Genomic DNA, 25616 nt, shown 5'->3' with positions numbered 1-25616 from the left:
TATGAAATTCATGTTAAAAGGTATAAATTCTTCATATATCTTGCTTGTGGGTCACTGGCATTTCTTGCACTTTAACACATTTTTATTCAGTTTTAGAAAAGTTTCAGACATTTAAATATGGACTGTTTCTAGTCCATATTTTTGGTCTTGTGGAATTCCAATTTTATGTATATTAATCCTTATTATTACGCCTCATACAGATCTTACACTCCTTTTTAAAAATTTTTACATCTTTATTTTCTCTCTACTGCCTTATTCTATTTTTTTTTCTGATCCTGTTTCACTTTCATAACTCTAGCTTTGGCTGTGTCTAATTGTTTTTAAACCAATCTATTGAATTCTAATTTCTGTCATTTTATTTTTCAGTTCTAGAATTTTCATTTTTCCCATTATCTACTTTTTCATAGATCCTAGTTGACTTCTAAATTTTTCTGCCTTCTAAAGTCCTTAAATATATTAATCATAGTTATTTTGGAGTCCATTTTGGAAACACCTCTATCAATATTTCTTATAATTTTGTTTCTTGGCTCTGTTTTTTTCTCTTGATTTTCAGTCAAGACTTTGTTAATACACTTAGTTGCTTTTTTGCTTTCTTTTTAGTTGAATGCTAGACTTTATGAAAAACTGTAGCATCAACTTGAGTCTCTGTATATTGCTATTATCTCCTGGAAATTGATTTTCAGTTCTGGAAAGCAACTAGAAATCCTAGGTCAGTTTCATCCAGTCAGTGATTGAGATGACTTGAAATTAGGCTTTACTTTCTGCAAGGGCCAGTCTCTTTCTAGTTTCTTCATACATGTGGGATACAGTGCTTTGGGATTGCAACAGAAAGCCCAGTGGAAGGTGTGTTTACAATGGCTCCTTCTTTTTGGAGGACCCTGGGAATTCTTTGCCTTTTTCTAAGCCCATGAGACTACAGATTGCTCTGCTCAGCTTCTTAATTTCTCAGCTTCCATTTTCAAGATTAGCAATTGCTTTAGGGAGAAAAAAATGTCCTAGACTGGAAATCTCTAAAAACCATGATCTACAAAACTCTATTGTTAAATACTACTTATACTGAATAATCCTTGAAATAAAATGGAATTCAGTATGTAGACAGAAGTGATATCTCTCTTGTGTTTTAAGTGGAAACAAATCATTGTAAGGTATTTTATTTTTATAATTGTATGGCTGAATATAAATGAATAATAGACATGCTTTATAAAACTTATCTATAATCATAGAAATTATATAAAATATATGTTTTAAGACATCTGTTGTATGTGTTAAAATTTGAAATTATCAAAAACTCCTCATGTGGTCACATGTGTCTTATCTTCAGGTACTATATTCTATGTGGTTTCACTCTTTTCTAGGGTGGCTATGATTCTGGTTTTCTGTATCACTGTGAATTCCTCTCAGATGACAAAAGCAGTGATAACACAGTAAGGAAAGATGAACCTTTTGATTTCCGTCTTCTTGAGGATACAGAGGATAATCCCATCACAACTATCACTTTCAGGTGACCAGAATTTCAGGATTCTTAAAAAAAAAAAACTGTATCCCATTATTGTCTGTTTTTTCCATCATGAGTATTACCATTTCTAAAGATCTGTCCAAATGGAGGAATACTCAATGTTTAGTTAAATCAAATGACTAAAGTAGAGTCAAAGCTAATCCTGAAACTACTTCAACCTTTTTATCAAACGTCCTGTCAGAATATATTACACAATTGAATTGTATCAATTTTCTTTTTGTTACTTAGGAGGATGCTACTGCGTAGTCAGATAGCAAAAGTTCCAGGTTACAATGATTCTGGAGAAATCACAAATTGAGTAACTGAGAATTAAGCATATATGCTGATCATTCTTTTAAACCAAAATATAATAGCTCCAGATTTTAAATTGTCTTTTTCTCCTTCTACCCTTTTGTATTAATTTACTAGAGCTGCCATAGTTTTTTAGGGCTTCAGCATCTGAATTTTGTGGGGACACAATTTACTCCATAACATCTTTGTTGTTAAAACTTTAGCCATTTGTTGATTAATTTAAAATTAAACATTTTCAGATTAATATGAAAAACAATGTACTTTGCTTGTGTTTCATAGTATTAACCAAGAAATGATGTTTTGTGGAATGCAAAATGGAGCGATTCGAGTATATATCCTAAGTAAGAATGATTTTTCATTGACCAGCATGGAGGACTACTGGCATTTCAATATGCATGACAATAATTATGGACGTGTTAATGCCATCTCTACTAGCTTTGATGACCGGTTCTTGGTGACTGCTGGAGCAGATAGTAATATCTTTGTTTTCAACATTTTTTCTGAGTTTGAGTTAAAGAAAGTTGTGAAAGCCAAAGTGCCATCTCCCAGGGTATGTAACTGACTAATAACAGTAACAGCAACTTTGTTTTAATGTTTTGGTGTTAAAATGTTCACATTCACTTAAAGATGAATTTGGATATAAATACCTTACAGTCTAATCTTCCTACTAGTATTATAATTTGGCCTTTCTGGTGTCTCTATGATCAAATAATATGATCAAAGATATTGAATTCACTTTATTACTTTAGTTATTTGATATATTATTTAAAGATATAGAAGTCCCTCAAGTAAAAAGACTATTAATTCTTCTGTCTCCATCACTTTGCAAAGTTTTGTTTTCAGGATGCAGTTTTTTTTCAGATATATTTTGCTTTCTATTTATTCATTCACTCATTGAAGAGGCATATGTGGGATGTATACCATAATTTGTACCTTTGAAAGGGGTTGTAAAAATATTATCATCTTTACTATTAGGATGTGACAGTATTATCAAAGAGTCAAATTATTGTATTCTTAAAAAGAATGCGTTACTGACTTTGTAAAGAAGATTGAAGGTTTGGATCCCCAAATTATATACCTTTACCCTATCACAAGACCTAAATTTTCTGTTATCAAAGTGATTCCTTTGGCTAAAATCACTAATAACTGTTAGAATTGCTTGTAAAGAATGAGTTGTATTCGACCAAAGTTAAAACTCCTGTGAACACATCAGCTTCCTGTTTAACAGGTAGCCCACTTCAAAAGAACATGCAGAGAAAGTAGGGAAGATTTGAGCAGGTAAATTTTCATTTCTATTAACTGCAGCAATATTTGGAGAGTGAACTGTTGTCAAAAGAGATCCAGCTCAGGAAGAGAAAATTTCCAGAAGACAAAATAGATGAACAAGATGAAAATCTTTATCTTTCTACTTAGTACCAACTCTCCATGGAAACCCATACTGAATAGAAAAAATCCATTCCACATTTTTATAATGGTCTCCTTTTATTTATGACTGCAATTAATGTTTAAGTCTCTGAAGCAGCCTTTAAGAAGGCAAAATCAGAAAGAATTGAATATGCAAAGTAAAAAAATTAAGCTCTGCACCAGTCTGAGTTTCTTAACCTATTTTAGAATCACTGGGGAGCTCTTAAAAGTATAGATGCCTGAGCCCATCCAAGAGGAATTAGGTCAGAATCTCAGAAAGTGAGTCCCAGGCATTAGTACAGATCTTCTTCAACCTATGATGCATTGGGGTTGTGTCCTGATAAGCCCATCATAAATTGAAAATATCTTAGGTTGAAAATGCATTTAATACATCTAAGCTACTTAATATCACAGCTTAGCCTAGCCTAACTTAAGCGTGCTTAGAACACTTACATTGGTGTACGGTTGGGCAAAATCATCTACCATGAAGCCTATTTTATAATAAAGTGTTGACTATATCATATAATTTGTTGAATGCTGTACTGAAGTGAATATAATGGTTTTGTGGGTACAGCCAGTGGTGAGGGTACCAGTTGTTTACCCTTGTGGTTGGGTGGCTGCAGCAGCCGCCAGCATTGTGAAGGAGGATCTACTGCATGTTCTTTGCCAGGAAAAGGTCAAAATTCCAAACTTGAAGTATGCTTTCTACAAAATGCATATTGCTTTTGCACCATCATTAAGTCAAATAAATAGTCATTAAGTTGACCATCTTAAATGGTCACTAAGTTGACCATCATAAGTCAGAGACCATCTGTATTTTTTAAAACTTGCCTCTTCCCCAGCCCCAACAGTTCTAGAGTGCAGTCAGGATTAAGAACAATTAGCAGGTGTTTGGAACTCTTTGGAAGCACATCTGTTTAACTTATTTGCTGTAAACAGGAGATGGTTGGCTGTTATTAGTATCGTCTTGCAAATTGCAACTGATATTGGAGAAGCAAGGGGCTTAGCTCCGAGAAATAAAAAAACAAAGTTCAGTCAAGTTCTGTCCTAAATGATTAATAGTAACTAAAATGTATTAGCCATCCCTTGTCTCTGACATTAGTCGTGACCTTATGACTTCACTTTATGAAAGTTATAGATCGTCTTACATAAATGTACGTTTATATTTTATGTGTATCAAGACAAGCACTTAAAAACCAACTTGATCAAAAGAGAATCATTATTTCTTTACAACAAATGACAGCAAAATAAAGACCCTATGTGGTATGAAAGAGAATAGAAAATAAGTTCAATTTTACTTAAGAACAGGTTAGCTAGAAAACTAGGACTTTTTGTTTCATTCATTGGGTCATAAATCCTTTTCAGCAACCTAAGACATTTTTCAGCACAGAACCTGTATTTTTAAAACAAAGTACTTTCAAGTGATTTACTTCATAGTACTTCTTAATTTAAGCTTCCTTTCTAAAGGAGAGTCATACTTCTGATTTCATATCCTTCTCAAGGAGATGGATTATATTATTCTGTGTATTTCCCACTGAATGTTTTTGATAAGGTCAAGTGAAACACTTAAAATTTTTAAAATATATGTATTTGAAGTTTTTCATTGTATACGCATGAGGTATTTTGAAGGAACTCAAAACATGTATGAAAGGAATATGCTTTTTTAAAAAGAAGTATTTGAAAATAAATGACCTTGAGGATTTCTTTTGCTGTATTTTTGTTAGTAACACATGAATATCAATAATTCCTATTTGGAAGGGGAATGTGATGATATTAACATTTTGCATACTTGGGATTGGGTTTCTTTTTCTACTTACCCCTTTAACTGAAGTAAAAACAAATATAAGTTTTTTCCCTAGTTTATTTTTTTGTGAAAGTACTTTCCAGGCCTCCACCTGTTAGAAGAGAAAACCCCTCGATTTACTACTTACTAAGTCTTTTAAGGGAAATATGTGATTTAAAGGGGCTAACCTTTCATTCCTTTTCCTACAGTTTGGAATAGAAACAGAGCCAATTCCAGAAGATATTGAAGATCCTAAAGCCTACAGGTATGAGAATTTTTGATCAATACATACTAGGTCTGGGCTTTTGCAAACTACATCAACATTTTAACAAAGTTGACCAAGCTGAATGAATTTCCAAATTATTAAGTACTAGTTTTCTTTTTGCTATTTCTATATTAAAGGTATGTTATCTTTTAAAATTTCTATTTTCAGTATTGAGAATGCCAGAAGAAAAAGAGAACATGACAAGTTAATGAAAGAAGTAGAAGAAATCAAGGCTGGAAAGAGAGAACGGATCAAAGCTTTAAGGAATCAATTACAGAAACTACTACAGATGAATGAAGAATTACCCAAACATATGCAGTTTAAACGGACAGTAAGCCTCAAATAAATTTGATTTTAATTTTAACATATGTTGTTTCTGAATTGAGACTGCTATTTGACCAAGCAGAACACTTAAACCCGTCTTTAAATTTCCCTTGCCTGGCCGGTCAGTGTTTTAACAACTAAACTACTGTAGAACTTGTCACACAAGTTGGTTTGGATGTAGATGAGTCTCTTTGTACAAAGTTTACTTCTGGATTTAGCTACTTCATATGCTTTTGGTAATAAGATAAATATAAATTTGAATCTGGTTATCAATCATTATCATACCTAACCAAGTTATCCAACCAAGTGTTGGATAGGCACATACTATGTAATTTGATTCTCTGTGATTTCTTTTGTATAATTCACCAGCTCTATTGGAAAGATAAAAACTGGTTCATCTACAAAGTTGCTAAAAAATATTTGCAGCTATGGGGACAGTCACCAAATTAAGCTGATTTTTTATTAAATTTTTCTCTTGTGCCTTATTGACAACCCCTTCTGAGCCACCAGGGAAGCCCAAAAAAGCTTCTCAGTGTGACCCAAATAGGATAACCACTTCTACCTGCTAGTAATATTTTCCCCCATTTTTGTTATCTTAAATGCAATTACTATCAAGAACCTAGTCAAATAAAAGCTCAGAATTTATTTTCTTGACTATACCCATGGATTACCCAGTCCTATAATTCTAGAAGCACTTAGCCAATTTCATTAAAAAAAAAAAAAAATTGGTGAAATCACATTGATAAACTCATATTGGCGAAAAGACCAACTTAATGGTTAAAAGATGTTTGTTATGGTACTAATAAAAGGATTGACACTTGCAGAATATGGGTGACTTAGTCCAAAATAAAGAACAACTGGGGCAAGTTCTGTGGCTGAGCATTTTACATACATCGTTACTAGAAGCACCAACACATCTGGAAAAAATAATTACTTGTAATTTAGTGTGAATGAGGGCCCTGTTATTTTTCCAGGAGTGAAGTAAAGAAACACGAGGTCCCTAAGTATCCTCATGGGGGAAATGGCCCCTTTGGTGAAGAATATTCAAGCCTGACTCGGTTTTATCAGCAAGTCGCCAAACACATTATGGCCTTTCCTAGGTGGGGTCACATGGGAGGGGAGGTTCAGCTGATGAACATGTGCCATGAACTTCTGCCCTGTGCACAGCTAGTTGTGTAATAGTAGCTGCTTCGGGGTAGAGGGAGTTCTTTTTTTTTTTTTTTTTTAAATTTGGTACACTCTGCAAATGTTCTGTTAACATTCATTGTTTTTGATTGTGGGACTAATCTTTCAAGATGTAACTCTGTTTTCATCATTGTTAATTATTTCTGAGAACTTTTCTCCATATTTTGTGACAGTAAAATCAAAGTCTGCGGTTTCTAGAATCAGAGTTTATGATATGTAGGAGAGAGTTATGTGGCATGGAATGGAGGACAAACCTTAAATGTCTATATTTATGTATGAAATAGGATTGCTAAAGTCCATTGGTAACAGTACCCATTTTGGTGAACAAGTCTACTTATCTTCAGGATTTTGATCTAGATTCCAAAATTCGTGCTGAGATTGGCAGGAAAACAGCTAATAAAATTCAACGAGTGGAAAAGGAATTGGCTTGGGAAAAGGAGAAACACCAGCTTGGTCTAAAGAAGCTACAGAATAGGTAGGATCCATATTTCCTTCAAGTCAAGATGTTTATGAACAGATATTTGAATAAAGTAGTTTCCATTGGTTTTATGGAAGTGGTCAAATAGTCGGTCTCCTATAGTACCTACTAATGCCTAAAACTCTGATAATTCTCTCGTCACTGCTGCTATCTCCCTGAGCTCATTCCTTTCTCGTTTAAATATGCAAAATTTTTACAAACCAAATTATGTCATATGTATTTGTTTTTAGTTTTTGACAAATTATTTATTTTATATTTAATTAACACAGTATGTATGTGTGCATGCTCAGTCGAGCGTAACTCTTTGCAACCCCATGGACTATAGTCCGCTGGCCCAGGCAAGTATACTGGAAGGGGTTGCCATTCCCTTCTGTAGGGGATCTTCCCAACCCAGGGATCAAACTCACGTCTCCTGCATTGAAGACAGATTCTTTACCACTAAATCACCCAGGAAGCATCAAAAATAAAATAGAGGCAAAGGACTTGTAATGAAAGATGACAACTTCCTATCTGATTCCTCTCATGCATTAATATGACTTCCCAGAGGAGACTGCTTTTTCTTTCTGCCTTTTTTAGATATAATTTACATACATAAATGCTTAAATCTCAATACATTTTTGTAGATACATAAACACAAATATCCACCACCTAGAGTAAGAACATTTGTAGCACTCCAGAAAGTTCCCTTGTGTCTTCCTCCCAGTATTTACTCTCCAGAGATGAATGTTTATCACCATAGATTAGTTGTGTCTGTGAACTTTCATATATATGTAAAGCTTCAGTATGAACTCTCTTGTATCTGGCTTTTTTATGCAGTATCATGCCTAAGATTATCCATATTGATGCAGGTAGCAGTTTTCATTACTTTGAAATATTCTATTCAATGGTTATACTACAATTTATTCATCTGTTTAACTGCTGATGGATATTTGAGTTGTTTCTATTTTGGGCTACAGTGAATAATACTGTTATGAACATTCTTGTGTATATGCCTTTTGGTTGACATAAGCAGTTTTTTTTTTCCTCTAGATTTATCTATTTGTGGCTGTGCTGGATCTTACTGTGTGCAGGCTTTCTCCAGCTCCAATGAGCAGGCTTCCGTGGTGGCTCAGTGGTAAAGAATCTGCCTGCCAGTGCAGGGGACACAGGTTCAATTGCTGATCCGGGAAGATCCCACATGCTGCGGGACAACTAAGCCCTGTGCCACTATTGCTGAAACAGCACTCTAGGGGCTGAGACCTGCAAGTATTGTGCTTACATGCCCCAGCTACTGAGGCCTCCATGCCTAGACCCATGCTTAGCACTTATTTCAGTTTGCTTGTTGATATAACACTCCAAACCTTCTGTCTTTATATGGAATTCTCTCTGTCTCTTCAGATATATTTCCTCTGTGCTCGTCCAAATTTCCTCTTTTTATAAGGATACCAGTCATGTTGGATGAGGATCCACCCTAATGATCTCATTTTAACTTGATTACCTCTGTCAAGACTTTATTTTCAGATAAGGTCATATTCTGAGCCACCTGGGATGGTTAGGACTTCAACATATTCTTTTTAGGTGACACAGTTCAACCTGTAACACTCATGCTTGCCATCACTGGGCAGTGTCAGATCTTTGCATTTCAGTTATTCTGTAGTAGTGTGTCAGTGTGATTTAAATTGACATTTCCTGGGTGAGTGACAACTTTCACTCCCATTTCAAATACTTATTGGTTATTTGTATATTCTCTTTCATTAGATGTTTGTTCAAGTCTTTTGCTCATTTAAAACTTGGGTTGTGGTAGTCATATTCTGGATGAGACTTTTGTCATATATGTGACACATGTATATAGTGACATATCTGTGCATGCATGTATACATGCATGCATGTAAAATATCTTGCTCTACGCTGTAGCTTGTCTTTCATCCTTATTATAGTGTCTTTTTGAACAGAAGTTTTTAATTTTGACAAAGTTCAGTTTACTGGTGTTTTTCTTTTCACTTTATCAACAGTTTCACCAACTTAAAAAAAAAAGTTTATTTGGCTGTGCCACATCTTAGTTGCAGCATGTGGGATCTAGTTCTCTGGCCAGGGATCAAATCTGAGCCCTCTGCATTGGGAGTGTGAAGTCTTAGCCACTGGGCCACCAGGAAAGTCCCTATATTTTCACTAACTTTTTATGGTTAGTGCTTTTACGGTGATTAAGGATTCTTGGCCTTTTTCCAGTTTGTGAAATAATCCTCCATTTTCTTCTAGAAGCTCTACTGTTTTGCCATTTTCTGTCTTGGATAATTTTTGTGGGTGCTGTAAGAGAGATCAAGTGTCTTTTGTCTCTGTATTGATATCCAGTTGACCTACTATCATTTGCTGATAGGTACATTCTTTCCTCACTAGATGGTAGTGATGCTTTTTTCAAAAGTCAGGTAACCATTATGTTGAATCTATAAATCAACTTAGATGCAACTGAGATTTTAAAGGAATGATTACATACATAAATTAAATTAAATCCTAAAGTTAAAAGATGAGGAAATGTGAACTGCTGCCAAAAAATAGCAACAATGAAATTGATGAAGAACTTTTAAAAGATAAATCTCTGTAGGCTATAAGAGGAAGGTAAACCAGAAAGTAGTATGAATTCCTGAGCTTAATGTTTTTGTAGAGAAAATAGGGTAATATATGATATACATTTATCATCTCCCCATCTATTATCTATCATAACTATATGAAATATGTATTATTTTGTATATGTACTATATGAGATAATAGGAAAATGAATTGCACTTCCTCAGAGTTTAATATGATCCACTTACCATAAACTGCAGTCTGTTTGAAAATTTTGACTCTTCTACATACTAGCAAAACCATGGTATGTTGTTAATAATGAGATGTTTAGTATTTTCATGAGAAAATTCTACTTTAAGAGCTATTCAACTTCCACTACATCCTTGTTGGTATATACATGGTTGAATTTTGGACTCAACATGATATAATGGTATTGTTTATCAGTATGTACATTGTGATCTTATTTTATTGTGTAATAATTGTGTAGCATGATTGAAATGGTGACCATTACAAGTACTTATTTCCCCCCAGATTTCGTGATTCATTGGAAAACGATATTATTGTAGTTCATGCCATTCAGAGTGATCACAAGATATCCTCCTATAGGCTTGTGAAACCCTCTAAGTACTCCAAAACCAAACGGGCAAGTCAATCAGAGAGAAGACCAAGCAAATTTGAGAGGTTTGAAAAAGAAGGAACTGGAAGAAAGGATAGCCAGAGAGATACAGGTAACATAAATGACAAGAAGGCTTTTGAGTCTATATTTACCAAAATTTCAAAATTGAATTCTTTTTGTGAGCAGAACCTTTTGATTCCCAGTCATGTGACTAAGGGTGGATAAGAGCACCAAGTACTACTGATTTCTTGCTTCCCTTGTCCAACTGTTCTTAAATCTAGGATTTTCCCAGATGCTAGTTTTCCTAGGAAGTGTATGTTCCCAAACTCCTGGGCCCCACTCTAGATTGTAGGGCTAGAACACAACTCACACTCTTTTCCAAGGACATAAACAGAATGAAGAGCTGAGAATACAGGTGTGAAAATAAATCTCTAATCCCTGCCTCCTGTGACTGCCCACAGGGTGACTGGGGTGAGAAGAAGCAAGACAGGAATTCTGGGAACAGATGTGGAGAGCCTAATCAAGGGTAAAGCACTGCAGCCTGGCCAGATGTAGGCTAGAGCCCATGATTCAGTACTGACATTATTACTGTTTCACACTCTTCATTGAGAAACATTTAATGGCTTCTTTCTGCTTCTAGGATAACTTCTGAAACCCTTATCACATATTTAATCCTTCTGCAACATATCTCTATTTTATCCCCAATAGTGTCTTCTCATACTGCATGATTGGCACATTTAGCTTATTGTCCTGCTTGCTGCTTCCTAATTATGTCTGAAACATCCACATGCAGGTTCCTAATGAAGTGACCAATTCACTCCTCTCCTCTCTGAATTCTACCATTTTGGGGGGATCCAGATCAAATTATACTTTTATTTTTTATTGATGTATAGTTGATTTACAGTGTTGTGTTAGTTTCAGGTGTACAGCAAAGTGATTGTTTACACACACACACACACACGCATATGTTCATTAATCAGATTCTTTTCCCTTGTAGGTTATTACAAAGGTTGAGGATAGTACCCTGTGCTATGCAGTGGGTCTTTGTTGGTTATCTATTTTAAATATACGAAATACACTTTAATTATCAAATCTTTCTGTGGCCACCCAGGGCATATTTAACTTATTTTTCCACAGTACCATATATTTGAAATATGAAATAAAATGGTAACCATGCATATTATTTAACATTTTTCATGTATATCTAAAGTGTTATCTCTATGTAGCTTGAACAAAAATTGAGTAATTCCTCTAGTAGGTACTTATAACTGATAAAACCAATAGTATTATTTTAATTAATTGTTACTGAAGTATAATTGACCTACAGAACTGTGTTAGTTCCAGGTTACAATATAGTGATTCCATATTTCTATACAGCACAAAATGATCACCATGGTAGGTCTAGTTATTATCTGTTACCATACAAAGTTATTACTACACTATTGACTGTTTCCTGTGGTGTCCATTTCATCCCCCTGGCTCATTTATTTTGTAAGTGGAAGTTTGCACCTCTTAATCTCCCTCACCTATTTCATCCTTCGACCCCTTCCTCTCTGGCAACCAGCTATTTGTTTTCTGTATTATGAGTCTATTTCTGTTTTGTTATGTTTATTCATTTGTTTTGATTTTTTAGGCTCCACATATAAGAGAAATCATACAGTATTTGTTTTTCTTATCTTATTTCAGTCAGCGCAACACTCTCTAGGTCATCCATGTTGTCACAAATGAAAATATTTTATTCTTTTTTTATGACTGAGTAATGTTCTATTGTGTGTGTATACCTCATATTCTTTATCCATTCACCTATCAATGAACACTTAGTTTGCTTCTATATCTTGGCTGTTGTAAATCATACTGCAATGAACATAAGGGTGCGCATATCTTTTTGTGTTAGTGGAACTTTTTCCCTTGGAAAAATACCCAAAAGTGGAATCCTGGATCATCATATGGTAGTTCTGTTTTTAATTCTTGAGGAATCTCCTGCACCAACTTAGATTCCTACCAACAGTACACAAGTGTTCCTTTTTCTCTGTCTCCTCACCAACACTTGTTATTTGTCATCATTTTGATAATAGCCATTCTGGCAGGTATAAGGTGATATCTCATTGTGGTTTTGATTTGCATTTCCCTCATGACTGGGCTTCCCTGGTGACTTAGACGGTAAAGAATCTGCCTGCAATGCAGGAGACCTGGGTTCAGTCCCTGGGTTGAGAAGATCCTCTGGAGGAGGAAATGAAATAATACTCCAGTATTATTGCCTGGAAAATCCCATGGACAGAGAAGCCTGACAGGCTACAGTCCATGGGATCGCAAAGAGTCGGACAAAGCTGAATGACTAACACCCTCCCTGATGACTAGTAATGTTGAACATCTTTTCATGTGTCTGTGATAAAGCCATTAATTTTAAGTTCTAGATTTGTGCGTTTCTGACCAGTTTTTAAATTGGCTGCAGACCACTACAGTTGATATATATCACCTCAAATTACACATCAAATATGACTCACTTGCTGTTTTCTTCCTCCATCATCATGTTACAGAACTCTTTCCCAGCTTCCCAGTATCTACCACTAGTCTGTTATTCATGATCATGTTCTTTACTTCTTTAATATATGTCTTATGTCACCAGTTTTTTAAAAAATAAATTTCTAAGGAGTAAAAATTGTGATTTATATCTCTTTATTTTGGTGTTCTAAAGTACTTATTGCTAAGTCATTTCAGTCGTGTCCGACTCTGTGCGACCCCATAGACAGCAACCCACCAGGCTCCCCCGTCCCTGGGATTCTCAGGCAAGAACACTGGAGTGGGTTGCCATTTCCTTCTCCAATGCATGAAAGTGAAAAGTGAAAGGGAAGTCGCTCAGTTGTGTCCAACCCTCAGCGACCCCATGGACTGCAGCCTTCCAGGCTCCTCCATCCATGGGATTTTCCAGGCAAGAGTACTGGAGTGGGGTGCCATTGCCTTCTCCGAAAGTACTTATGGTGGGGTTTAATTCATAGTGATTGCTTAATATACACCATAACTATGGATTCGGTATATTCTTGGATTTTTAAAATGTGGCAGATTGAAAACAATATTTGAGTTTTGCTTGATATTCCATAAAGATTGAAAACAATTGTTGGCTCTCTGTATAGGTGGAAGTATTAGTGTGCCAGAAGAATCAGTCATAGAGAAAGGGAAGAAATTTCGGCCTAAAACCCTAAGTGAAATTATGGTGGAAAATCAAATTGAGAAAACAAGGAAACTTATATTAAAAGCTGAAAGGGCCCAAATGAAGATTCAGCAACGAAAAAAAGAATGGGAGGAACTGTAAGTTTTTTTTTAATCTGAAATTGCACCACAGACTCAGAATTATGCTTTTGCTTTACGATTGAATTTGATTCTATACCTAGAATAAAGTAGAAAAGTTAGAGTTTATTTTTATGGCTGTGCTTTCGGTTTTTCTGATAGGTACAAAAGTAAACCTGATGATGATTATGAAGATCCCAAAGATGTTCAGGCCATCAAAGAGGCCCAGTTATTTATGGGAGACTTTAATTTGAAGACAGCCGCAGACTATAAGATACCTGAACACATGAGAATAAATGCTGCCAAGAAGGAGGAGGAACTGGGATACCTAGACTCTATGGTACTTACCCATAGTTTTCATGACAATGAGACATTCCTTTTTTAAAAAAAAAATTCTGCTAAGACCACCCATTTTGTTATCTGATCTATAAAGATATATAATCTTGGAAAAGGCCTGCATCATTTTCCTAGAGTAATGCCCATTTTTACACATGAGGAAATTGAGTCCTAAAGATAAGAGATTTATCCATGATTATTAACATCACAGAACCAGTGTTCAAATTAGTTTTTTGGTTCAATATCAGTTTCATGGGTGAAAGCAATATATTTTATGGACTTTGAACCTCTGAAATTCAAACACATCCTTATTGGATATTGTTTTTGGCTGCTGTGGACTACCAGGAACTTAGGAAAAGAGGCTACTGTGGTTAGCCTTTGTTTGAAGGACTTGCAGATTTTGTAGATGACTCAATACTAAACAATTAATATATTCCATTTTGATTCTCTCTGCATTCTTTCAAACTGCTTCTAGTCATCCTGATCTCTCATATCTGTTTTTGTACTAAAGTTTCCTCTCCCTGTCATAGTAATTACTTACTTTGAATTGACAAGTGACTTTTCACATTCAGAGGCTCAAAAGGCATCTGAGCTGATATTTTGAGGAGACTTTTGAATATGGTCACCTAGTATGACTCTGCACATAGCACATTTCAAGGCATCACATTGGAAAGAGTGCCAAGTCATACCACAGGCATGATACATTTGAATATTTTCTAATTTTCTGAAAAATGGAAGTAAAGTATCTTGAGGAAGGAGTGTCTCTTTCAATTTCACCGAAGATGCTGTACTTACCAGCATCAAAGATTCCAGTATGGCAATTCATAGCCACAGGTAAATTTTCATAGCTCATAACTATATATATATTTTTTCATAACTATATTTTTCTGATCAAATGGACATTTTTAACATTTTATTAGTGACTGTTTGAATTGTTTTTCTAGCTGTCTGTCTAAGGAAATTTCTGTTTCAACTATCATGTGTCATCCTTTCTTATAGAGAAATGTTTTTTCAACCACAATTTGCCAGTCAGCCAACCTGAAATTTTATGGTCCAGCTAGAGGTGATGGACAGGTGTGATGTCCTGAACTGAACTGCACTAGACTTAAATCTATTTTATTAAAGTAATAGCAGAATACACTAGTCCACAGGTCAGAAGATCAGAGTTCTGTTCCACTTAATCTCTGCCATTTAATAGTTCTATAAACTTGGCTAGTCATGTAAAGCTCCCAAAGCCTCAGTTGTGTTGTCTATTAAAAACAAACAGTATTTCTACCAATGAACAACAATAAGACAAGACATGTCTAGTCTTCTTTAGAGAGTTAATAAGCAGTCATTCTTTTTTAAAATAAAATAAATTTATTTTTTATTGAAATATGATTGCTTTGTAAGCAATTCTTAATGCTTTCTAATGCTTTGTAAGTCATTCTTATCATGGTTAAATTAAAAGTCATTGAAAAGTATCAAGCATTTTATTTATTAAAAAAATTTTTTGGTGGCACCAGACATGTGCCATGCCATGCCATGCCATGCCATAGACATGGCATATTGGATCTTAATTCTCCGACCAGGAATCTAACCCACACCCCCTGCCTTGGAAGCGTGGAGTCTTAACCACTGGACCACCAGGGAAGTCCCTCCTCAAACATGTTAGAAATGGTATATTATACATCCCCCTCCCTGTGGCTAGTATTTAGTTTGTGAGATATTTGGAAAACTAGAAAAAGAAGCTTGGTATGTAAATAGGGCTCCTCAAAGACATCGGCCTTACAGGCATCAGGCTGGTTTGGGTTTGTTCTTCTCAGCTTAATTTCAATCCTCCAAGTACTTCAGACGTGGCCCCAGCTCACCCAAGGGCTGGATTTTGACTTTAAATCTTAATGCTTTAAAGGTTTATTCTTAAGTATGTAAAACGTGTCCTCTATTTTATTGCAATAGCTTGTACATACATTGTAAGTTTTAAAAGACTACTTGAAGAAGTGCCTTTTGATGTTTAATTTTCCTTAACCTGAATATTTATGCAAAGTTACTCTTAATAGCTTTGGGGCCATCTGATTGCCTAACTGCACACAGGAGTAGGGCTGCATGTGATTATAGGCTCTGGTAAACACATTTAAGAAAGACAGACTGGGGAGGGGACTGGCGGTGAGGAAGCACCTGTGGCACCAGGGAGCGGAAGCAGGGGTGTAGCCTGGCTTAGATAAATGGAGAAGGAACCAAGGAAGAATCCAGGAATCTCTTGGTGTGGCGTGATACTGAAATTCAGAATCATGACCTTGCCTGCACAAGGAGTTACAGACATTACGTGGCCAAAATACAGAATCAAAACAGGTTAAATTGTAGTTTGATACTAGGTGGATACCCCTGAGTCTAAGCCCATGGGACCTGAGTTTCCATCAGAGAAGGATGTTACTCGTGTGTTCCTAACCAAAGGATGACCTTCCCCCTCCTGGGATCTGGCTGAGTGCAGGGCTCAAGAAGGACTTCTGTGAGTAGTGGGACGAGGACAGGGGAACTCAGCCTGATAAGCCAGTTGGGGGACACCAGAGGTCATATCCAGACTGTCTCCCCCTTATGGAGAGATGAAATAGGGAAAAGCCTAACCATCAGAGAAAATAACTTGGTAGTGAACAGGAATGATCACAAAGATTTTATTCTCGAATTTTTCTAGGCATACCAGTCAAGGGACAAAATCAAGTCATATTTCAGACTGCCCCTTGTGGCTGAGTTGTCATTTCGCTTCCCTCCTGTTCCTTTTCTCAGGCCTATTCAAAGAAAATGCACATGAACAAGAGCATCGTCTCTCTTCGAGACCTTAAGGTGGCTGTCATCGAGGAAATACAGTGTCTGGTGCAAGAACTGAAGAACATTCAGTCGACTCTTCCCGTATTCAAGCACCTGCCCATTCCCCAGGTCCCTCAGATATACCCGGAAGAAGTTCCAGAAAAGAGATTTCAGTATGATGATGAAACCCTCCTAGCTTTTAAGCAACAGCAGGTGAAAAGTCAGGATGAAAAGGCCCACCAGGTGGGACAGACAGCATTGGCAGGCTCAGCTGGAGGCTTCCTCAGACTCTCTTCTGGAAAGGAGCGGGATTTAACAACACGTGATTCGTTGTCTAGAGCATCAAAAGCATCAGCATTCAGTCTGGACCTTCCAAAGTTCACAGAATTTGAAAAAGCAGATCCAACTGACGTGGAGCTGGAGATTATGAAGAGGGAGGAGATCAAACACGTGTACATGCAGCAGTATTTGATCAACCGGGTAAGAAATGCTACTGCTTATTTAAAGCTGAAAGACGGAAGAGCTAGATCTAGATTCTTACTTATTTTTAACTTCTCTACATTAACCTCCTCCTAAACTCTGACCAGTCCACAACTCACTGATAGCTTGGCTTCCCTCCCCATCCCTGGACTTGTGAAAATCATTCTGTTCTGCCCAGAACTTTGGAGCTTATCAACTTTTTGAAAAGCTATGAATCAAGGGCAAATCCATGTTAATTGGTATCTAACTAAAAAAAATCACACTAAAGAAGTGATGGAGCAGCTTTCAGATGATGGATGGAGCATGATTTAAAACCTTCCAGTGAAAGTGAGGCACCATCTGCCTTTCACCCCTGATCTTTCTCTAATGTATGGTTTGCCCTGTTAGTGGGGGTGTTCAGAATCATGGAATAGCAAATATTTTTATTTCTAGGAAAATCAGGACCAGGTTGGGGCCAGTTGTGTGCAGGAGGTGCTCTGAATAGGGGAGGAAAAAGTCCTTTCTGGGATGGAAAGCTCCCTCCTGCCAGCTGTACAGAGTCACCTTGCTCAGTGTGTCTTTCTGGCCACACTCTGAAGGCACCCCTGTTACCCTGCCCCCAGCCTTACTCATCATCATTATGTCTACTTCTTCCAGTCCTGTTTTCTCAGTCTTCCTGTTTCTCCCCACTCACTTCCCTCCTTCTGAGTTTCATCTGTGCATTTTTCTTTGCTATTTCCTTCTGCCTGCAATGACTTCCTTTCAAAGTTGCCATCTTTTAAAACTCAGCTCACTTCCAGACTTGCTCCATAATCTTCTGCCTTCACTACATACTCTCGTTTCTTCTAAACTCCATTTGCACTTAAATCAGCACCTCATGCTTTATACTTATTTTTCCTGCTGTTTTGTATTGTTAGTTTTGTCTTATAACTTAGATTATACAATTTTTAATTGAGGTATAGTTGATATACAATGTTATATGTTGCTGCTGCTGCTGCTAAGTCGCTTCAGTCATGTCCGACTCTGTGCGACCCCATAGATGGCAGCCCACCAGGCTCCCCAGTCCCTGGGATTCTCCAGGCAAGAACACTGGAATGGGTTGCCATTTCCTTCTCCAATGCAGGAAAGTGAAAAGTGAAGGTGAAGTCACTCAGTCGTGTCCAACTCTCAGCGACCCCATGGACTGCAGCCTACCAGGCTCCTCCATCCATGGATTTTCCAGGCAAGAGTACTGGAATGGGGTGCCATTGCCTTCTCCGATGTTATATGTTACAGATGTATAATAAAGTGATTCACAGTTTTTAAAATTATACTCCATTTGTAGTTACTATAAAATATGGTGCACAATAATCATTGTAGCTTATTTTATACCTAATAGTTTATACCTATTAATGTACCCTTATATTGCCCCTCTCTTCTTTCCTCTCCCAGCTTGTAACTGCTACATTGTTGTCTATATTTGTTTCCTTTTTGTTATGTTCACTAGTTTGCTTATTTTTTTTTTAGATTCCACATATTACTGCTAACATATAATATTTATCTTTCTCTGACTGACTTATTTCACTAATCATAATATTCCCCAGGTCCATCCATGTCATTGCAAATGGAAAATTTTCATTCTTTTGTATGGCTGAGTAGTATTCCATTTCACATATGTATGCATCACATTTGATTTTTCTATTCATCTGTTTATGGACACTTAGGTTGCTTCCCAAGTGTTGCTTCCTTAGGTTGTATTTTGAGAGACCTCCCTCTCCACATTCTTGATAATATTTGTTATTTGTGTATGTATGTGTGTGTGTTTGATGATAGCCATTCTATGAGATGTGAGGTGATTATCTCACTGTGGTTTTGATTTGCATTTTCCTAGTGATTAGCAATATTGAGCATTTTTTCATGTGCCTATTGGCCACCTGCATTTCTTCTTTGGAAAAATGTCTATTCAGGTCTTCTGCCTATTTTTAAATCATTTTTTTGATGTTGAATTGTATGAGTTGTTTATACATGTTGGATATTAACCCCTTATCAGTCATATCATTTGCCAGTATTTTCTCCCATTCAGTAGGTTGTATTTTCTTTCTTTCTTTTTTTTTTTTTGGTGATTTCCTTTGCTATCTGAAAGCTTTTAAGCTTAATTAGATTTGTCTATTTTTGTTTTTGTTTGCTGTAAGAGACAGAGCCAAAAAAAAATATATTGCTATGATTTAATTTATGTCAAAGAGTGTTCTACTTATGTTTTCCTCCAAGAATTTTACGGTTTCCAGTCTTATGTTTAGGTCTTTAATCCATTTTGAGTTTATTTTTGTGTATGGTGTTATAGAACTGTCCCATTTTCCCAGTATCACTTATTGAAGGGACTTCTCTCCATTGCATGTTTTGTCTCCTTTGTCACTGATTAATCGACCGTATGTGCCTGAGTTTATTTCTGTGCTCTCTGTTCCCTTTCATTGATTGATGTGTCTGTTTTTGTGCCAGTATCATACTGTTTGATCATTACAACTTTGTAGTATGATCTTGAAGTCAGGGAGTATGATTCCTCCAGCTCTGTTTTTCTTTCTCAAGATTGTTTTGGCTATTTGGGGTCTTTTGTATTTCCATACAAATTAAAAAAAAAATTGTTCTGTTTCCGTGAAAATTGCCATTGGTATTTTGATAGGGATTGCATTGAATCTATAGGTTGCTTTGGATAGTATAGTATTTTAACAATGCTGATTCTTTCTATCCAAGAGCATAGTATATTTTTCCATCTGTTCCTGTGGTCTTCAGTTTCTTTCATCAGTTTCTTAGAGTTTTATGAGTATAGGTCTTTTACCTCCCTAGGTAGATTTATTTCTAGGTATTTTGTTCATTTTGAGGTGATGGTAAATGAGATTGTTTCCTTAATTTCTCTTTCTGATAATTAATTTTTAGTATATAGAAATGCAAAAGATTTCTATATATTAACTTTATATCCTGCAACTTTACTAAATTCATTGATGAGCTCTAATAGTTGTCTGGTGGTGTCTTTAGGATTTTCTATGTATATGTCATCTGCAAACAGAAATAGTTTTGCTTCTTCTTTTTCAATTTGGATTCCTTTTATTTCTTGTATGACTGCTGTGGCTAGGATTTCCAATATTATGTGGGATAAAAGTGGCAATAATGTGTATCCTTGTCTTGTTCCTGATCATAGAGGAAATGCTTTCAGTTTTTCACGTTTTGAGTATGATATTAGCTATGGATTTGTCATATTATGACTTTTATTATGTTGAGCTATGTTCTCTCTCTGCCCCCTTTCTAAAAAGTTTTTATCATAAATAGATGTTAAATTTTGTCAAAAGTTTTTCTGCAGCGAGATAATCATGTGGCTTTTATTTTTCAGTTTGTTAATGTGGTGCAACACACTGATTTGTGTCTATTGAATTATCCTTGCATCCTTGGAATAAATCTCACTGATCATAATGTACGATTATTTAAGGTACTGTTGGGATCAGTTTGCTAATATTTTGTTAAGGACTTTTGCATCTATGTTCATCAGTGATATTGGGCTGTAATGCTCTTTTTTGCGTGATATATTTGTCTGGTTTTAGTATCAGGATAATACTGGCCTTATAGAATGAGTTTGGAAGTGTTCCTTCGTCTGCAATTTTTGGGGATAGTTTTAGGATGGTTGTTAACTCTTCTCTAAATGTTTGGTAGAATTCCCCTGTGAAGCTATCCAGTCTGATTTAACTTCATTACTGGTAATTGGTCTGTTCATTGCTGTGGTCTCAGTTGTACTGCTTTTTCATTTCTGATTTTATTGACTTAGGCCACCTCCCATTTTTTTCTTGATGAATTTGGATTAAGGTTTGTCAGTTTTATCTTTTCAAAGACCAGCCTTAGTTTTATTGATTTTTTTTTTTTCCTCTAGTCTCTATTTCATTAGATCATACAGTTCTTGAGGGAAGGGCCACATATACTTCTGATTCCTCTGAAGCGTCTAGGACAATTCTAGACATATAGTAGGTATTATGTAAAAAGTTTTGATTGATTTAACTAGTTATTAATTTAACAAATATTTATTGGCCATTCTATGTGTAGAAACAGTGTAAGCTAGGTAGTAGGGATGCAACAATTCCCAAGCCAGATATGTACTCTATCTTCATAAAGCTTACAGGTATGAAGTGTAGTGAGAATAAAACAAGCATAACCCTTACAACCTTGGACACCTATGTGGTATAGTTGCAGAATGGTGTTGCACTAAAGACAATATAGTCCTGTCTCCAAAGAAGCTTAAAAATAATTCAGATTCATTAAGCCAGCATTAAAGCGGAACCCACTTAGTCTACGGTCAATCATTAAAAGTTTAATTTTTCTTTTCCTTGGTTTGTTTTTTGTTTCTGTTTTTTAGCTCTCTGAAATGCTTTAGCAGTTTCACTGCCCCAGACCCACAGATGTCTTCCTGCTTCTCAGCCTTAGGTTGAACCCACACTCACTATAGGCGTTACATAGTCAAGGCTTCCTATGTACAGCCTAATGACAAACATGGAATGGTGTGTATTCTTCCTGTTGTACTAGTTTCTTTAAGAGAATCTGCCCCTTGGGGCTGTCTTTTGCTTTCTTAATCTTCTTTGGGATGGGACAAGGGAGAAGCTGTGTCAAAATCAAAGTAAAACTGAGGATTTAAGATCATTTGAAATGGCAGTGGGATAAAGTGTAGACCAGGCCCTGAGTTACTTGAGTTCTTATCTGTAACAAATTAGTTTTGGTCTCAAGGAAATCATTTTTAGTCTTAATTTCTTCATCTATAAATAAACTAAGAAAAGATTGAATAAATTTCTTATGGTTCCGCAATTATGTTTATCTATTTAAAAATATTTGCTGTTCCATAAGTTTGAAATTTTTGAAAATAAGGTGAGGGAAGTAAAAATTTTTTAGTGCTTACTGTGTGAAGGACAGTGTAGAGATACTGTGGGGACGGAGTGGAGACAAATATTAACAGTATCCATGAAGAGCTCGTAGTCTCCAATTTAAACAAAGATTTAATCAAGATTTGTTATAAAACTCTGATTTAAAGTAGGAAGGACATTCTTGATCAATGGGTTAATCAATGATGAAGAAATAGCTAGAAGGACTGCAACTTCTTCAAGACTTCCTACCACTTAATAAATTTAATTTATATTCATTTAATACCATTGATGAATTTATGTGACTACATATATACACATGTGCCTACTCACCCACCTTTATAATTTTCCATCCAAAATAAGGGCAGAATAAACAAATGCTTTTACCCAAACAAATCAGTATTGTTGAGTAGTTTTAAAGATGCACTTATCTGTTTTAAGCTTCTAACATACCCTCAAATCTTTTTCCACCTCAGATCAAAGAACTGATTGTCACCTTTGATGCAGAACTCCGTCTCCTGAGACATCAGAAACTGAAGTTAGATACTCAGATGAAATTATCTGACCTGCACCATGTGACATTATTTCAAGAAATGCTTCTCCTGAAGAACTTTGAAAAACAGGAGAACATACTTCAAGAGCGTGTTAATTCATTAGACAAAGAGGAACAGGACATGCAAGTATGAACGGTCGAAAGATTGCTAACTGGCTACAGCCTTAGTTATGGAGGGGACTCGATTCTTCTTTTCTTCTTCTTAATTTCCCCCCTTGTTCTAGTCTACATCTCTTTCTTGTCTTCTCTTCATCCTCCTCCTTCCTGTTATTCCTGTTTGCTCTCTATTTTTGGTAACCTTGCTCAGGGAACAGTGAATCATAATTTTTAATGAATTTGATCTGATATCTTATAAAGTAGGAGAATTAATTTTTCAAAAGTGACCTTTATGTTTTGTTTACCCTGGCTTTAAAATTATTTTTGTTGTTAGTAGCTATCATGTGAAGTTGAGTTTTGATTATATATTATCATTATGAATGAACATACGTGGAAAAGGAGTTGGTAAATTTCTTAAATACGATAGCTACTTTCAGAGTAATACATAATTGACTAGCACAGGAAATTTTCTTTATTATATATATTAATATGTAAATTTAAGGAGATTAATTATACCTTCTCTCTTTGTCATGAAGGAAGAAGGAGTCTATTACATAATGCATACACAATAGTGATGTCAATTTGTAGATATATCTGCTTCACTAAGAGCAAATTTGCCTTTTTGTTTTCAGTATCTTGTGTTGATATGAAAGAGAGTCTTTTTTGAGAGCACATACAGAAAAATATTAGCTGACGTTCACATATAAGTAAACATTTTAAATTAATTTAGTTTTTTGAGGAAGTTAAACATCAAAAAAATCTATCTTATCTGATTCTGACCTTAATTGATTTTTACAAAAGAATTCCAAATTTTAACCAAATGAATGACTCTGCAAACATCAGAAATGTAAACTTCTATTAAGAAGATTTAAAAATGTTTGTAGGCTGTAACCTTACACTGTAATGTACATTATTCTCTGAACCCGGTTTATCAGGAAATATTTTATTTATCATTTGTTCATATTCTTTTCCATTTAGTGGAAAATAAATGAAACTCTTAAAGAGATGGAAGAGAAAAAGAATGAAGTAGCCAAGCTCCAAGACCAAGAAAAAGCACTCTATTCTGGTTTCCAAACAGCGCTTGGAGAAAACAATAAATTTGCTAATTTCCTTATGAAGGTACTAAAGAAGAGGATTAAGCGGGTGAAGAAAAAAGAGGTCGAAGGAGATGTCGGTTTGTATTTCTTTCCTATATATGATTCTATTTTTTCTCATTAGCATGAAATAGAGAAATAACTAAGGGACATATTACACACTTTTTCTTTTTTTTTTCCCTACACCATCGACAGTGTAGAGGCATGTGGGGATACAGAGGAGAGGATAGAAACCTTTAGGTCTCTGACCATCAGAAGTGTGTGTGCATATGCCATGAGATAGCACAGGGTAGTTTCATTTAACAAGCACTTCTTTCCATGTTTACTTGACACCTGTGTATCTTTGATAAAATTTCTCGTCCTGTCTTTTGCTCACGTTTGAATACAGTTGCTTGCTTTTGTACTGTTGAGTTTTGAGAACTCTACATATTATATCCACTAGTCCTTTGTCAAATATGTGGTTTGCAAATATTTTCTTCTAGTCTGTAGCTTGGTTTTTCATTCTCTGAATAGGATCATGTGCAGGGCAATAGTTTTGAATTTTGTCAATGCTCAATTTGTCATTTTTTCCTCTCTTGGATTTTGTTTTGTTGTCAAGTCTAAGAATTCTTTGCCTAGCCCTGGGTCCCAAAGATTTTCTTTTATTTTTTTTTCTAAAGGTTTTATAGGTTTACATTGAAATCAATGATCCATTTGGAGTTAAGTTTTCTATAAGGTAGGAGACTTAGGTCAAGGTTTTTGTTTTCTCCTAGGAATGTCCAATTTTTCTAGCACCATTTGTTGAAAAGGCTGTCTCTCTTCTGTTGGATTGCCTTTATCTTTGTCAAAAATCATTTGAGCCTATCTGCGTTGACCTATTTCTGTTTTTTCTTTTTTTCTTTTTAATTCTGTTCTGTTGATCTGTGTGTTTATCTCTTCACCAATACTAAGGTCTTGAGTATGGTAGGTATTGAGTTCTAAAATCAGGTAGACTAATTCCTCCCACTTTTAAAAATTACATTAGCTATTCTGGTTCCTTTATATTTCCATGTTTAATTTTTTTTTATATATCTACAAAAGATATCATTGGAATTCTGACAGCAATTGTGTTAAACCTCTATCAGTTTGGGGAGAATTAGTGTCTTTCCTATATTGAGTCTTCCAATGCATGAACAGGGTATGTATTTATTTAAAGCTTTGATTTGTCATCAACACTGTGTAGTTTTCAACACACAATTCATGTTCATGTTTTACCCCTAAAGTACTTCTTTTTTATTTTTTATTTTTTGAGTAATTTGTTTTTAATCTTGGTGTCCACATATCCATACTAGTATATAGAAATATGGTTGCTTTGGGGATATTTATCTTGTATCTTGTAACTGACTTATTCTAGGAGTTTTTGATTGATTCCTTGGGAATTTCTAGCTCTAAAGGGCAATTTTATTTTTAGTCTGTATGCCAATGACCATTTCTTGGCTTATTGCCCTGGTTAGAATTTTCAGTACTATCTTAAAATAGAGTGTTAAGAACAGACATCCTTGCCTTAGTCCAATCTTAGGGGGAAAGCATTCAGTCTTTCACTATTAAGTATGCTGCCTGTACCATTAAAAAACATCTGTAGGTGTTTCTTGGATACTTTTTACCAAGTTCAGGAAGTTCCCTTCTGTTTTGTTTTTCATGAATGAGTTTGAATTTTATCAGATGCTTTACTGCATTGATGATTATGTGACCTTTTTTTTTTTTTTTCTTTAGCCTGTTA

At 35.5% G+C, this 25616-nt stretch overlaps 1 protein-coding gene across 3 annotated transcripts in view; it reads left to right on the top strand.

Annotated features, from left to right (window-relative positions):
• CFAP44 (cilia and flagella associated protein 44) overlaps positions 1-25616 on the top strand; it is a 116161-nt gene that overhangs the window by 58767 nt on the left and 31778 nt on the right. The window contains exons 18-28 of one of the 3 annotated variants that reach the window (XM_027520679.1): positions 1356-1501; positions 2087-2357; positions 5204-5259; positions 5428-5590; positions 7113-7243; positions 10319-10515; positions 13535-13709; positions 13851-14028; positions 16788-17288; positions 22612-22815; positions 23763-23958. In XM_027520679.1, the coding sequence (XP_027376480.1) occupies positions 1356-1501; positions 2087-2357; positions 5204-5259; positions 5428-5590; positions 7113-7243; positions 10319-10515; positions 13535-13709; positions 13851-14028; positions 16788-17288; positions 22612-22815; positions 23763-23958 (2218 nt within the window). The remainder of the gene's footprint in view (positions 1-1355; positions 1502-2086; positions 2358-5203; positions 5260-5427; positions 5591-7112; positions 7244-10318; positions 10516-13534; positions 13710-13850; positions 14029-16787; positions 17289-22611; positions 22816-23762; positions 23959-25616) is intronic. The other 2 variants (XM_027520864.1, XM_027520765.1) reach the window with 2 other exon arrangements.

Source organism: Bos indicus x Bos taurus, chromosome 1 (genome assembly GCF_003369695.1).
Source record: "Bos indicus x Bos taurus breed Angus x Brahman F1 hybrid chromosome 1, Bos_hybrid_MaternalHap_v2.0, whole genome shotgun sequence".
Lineage (NCBI taxonomy): Eukaryota > Metazoa > Chordata > Mammalia > Artiodactyla > Bovidae > Bos > Bos indicus x Bos taurus.
This window is presented reverse-complemented; position numbering and strand designations above follow the sequence as displayed.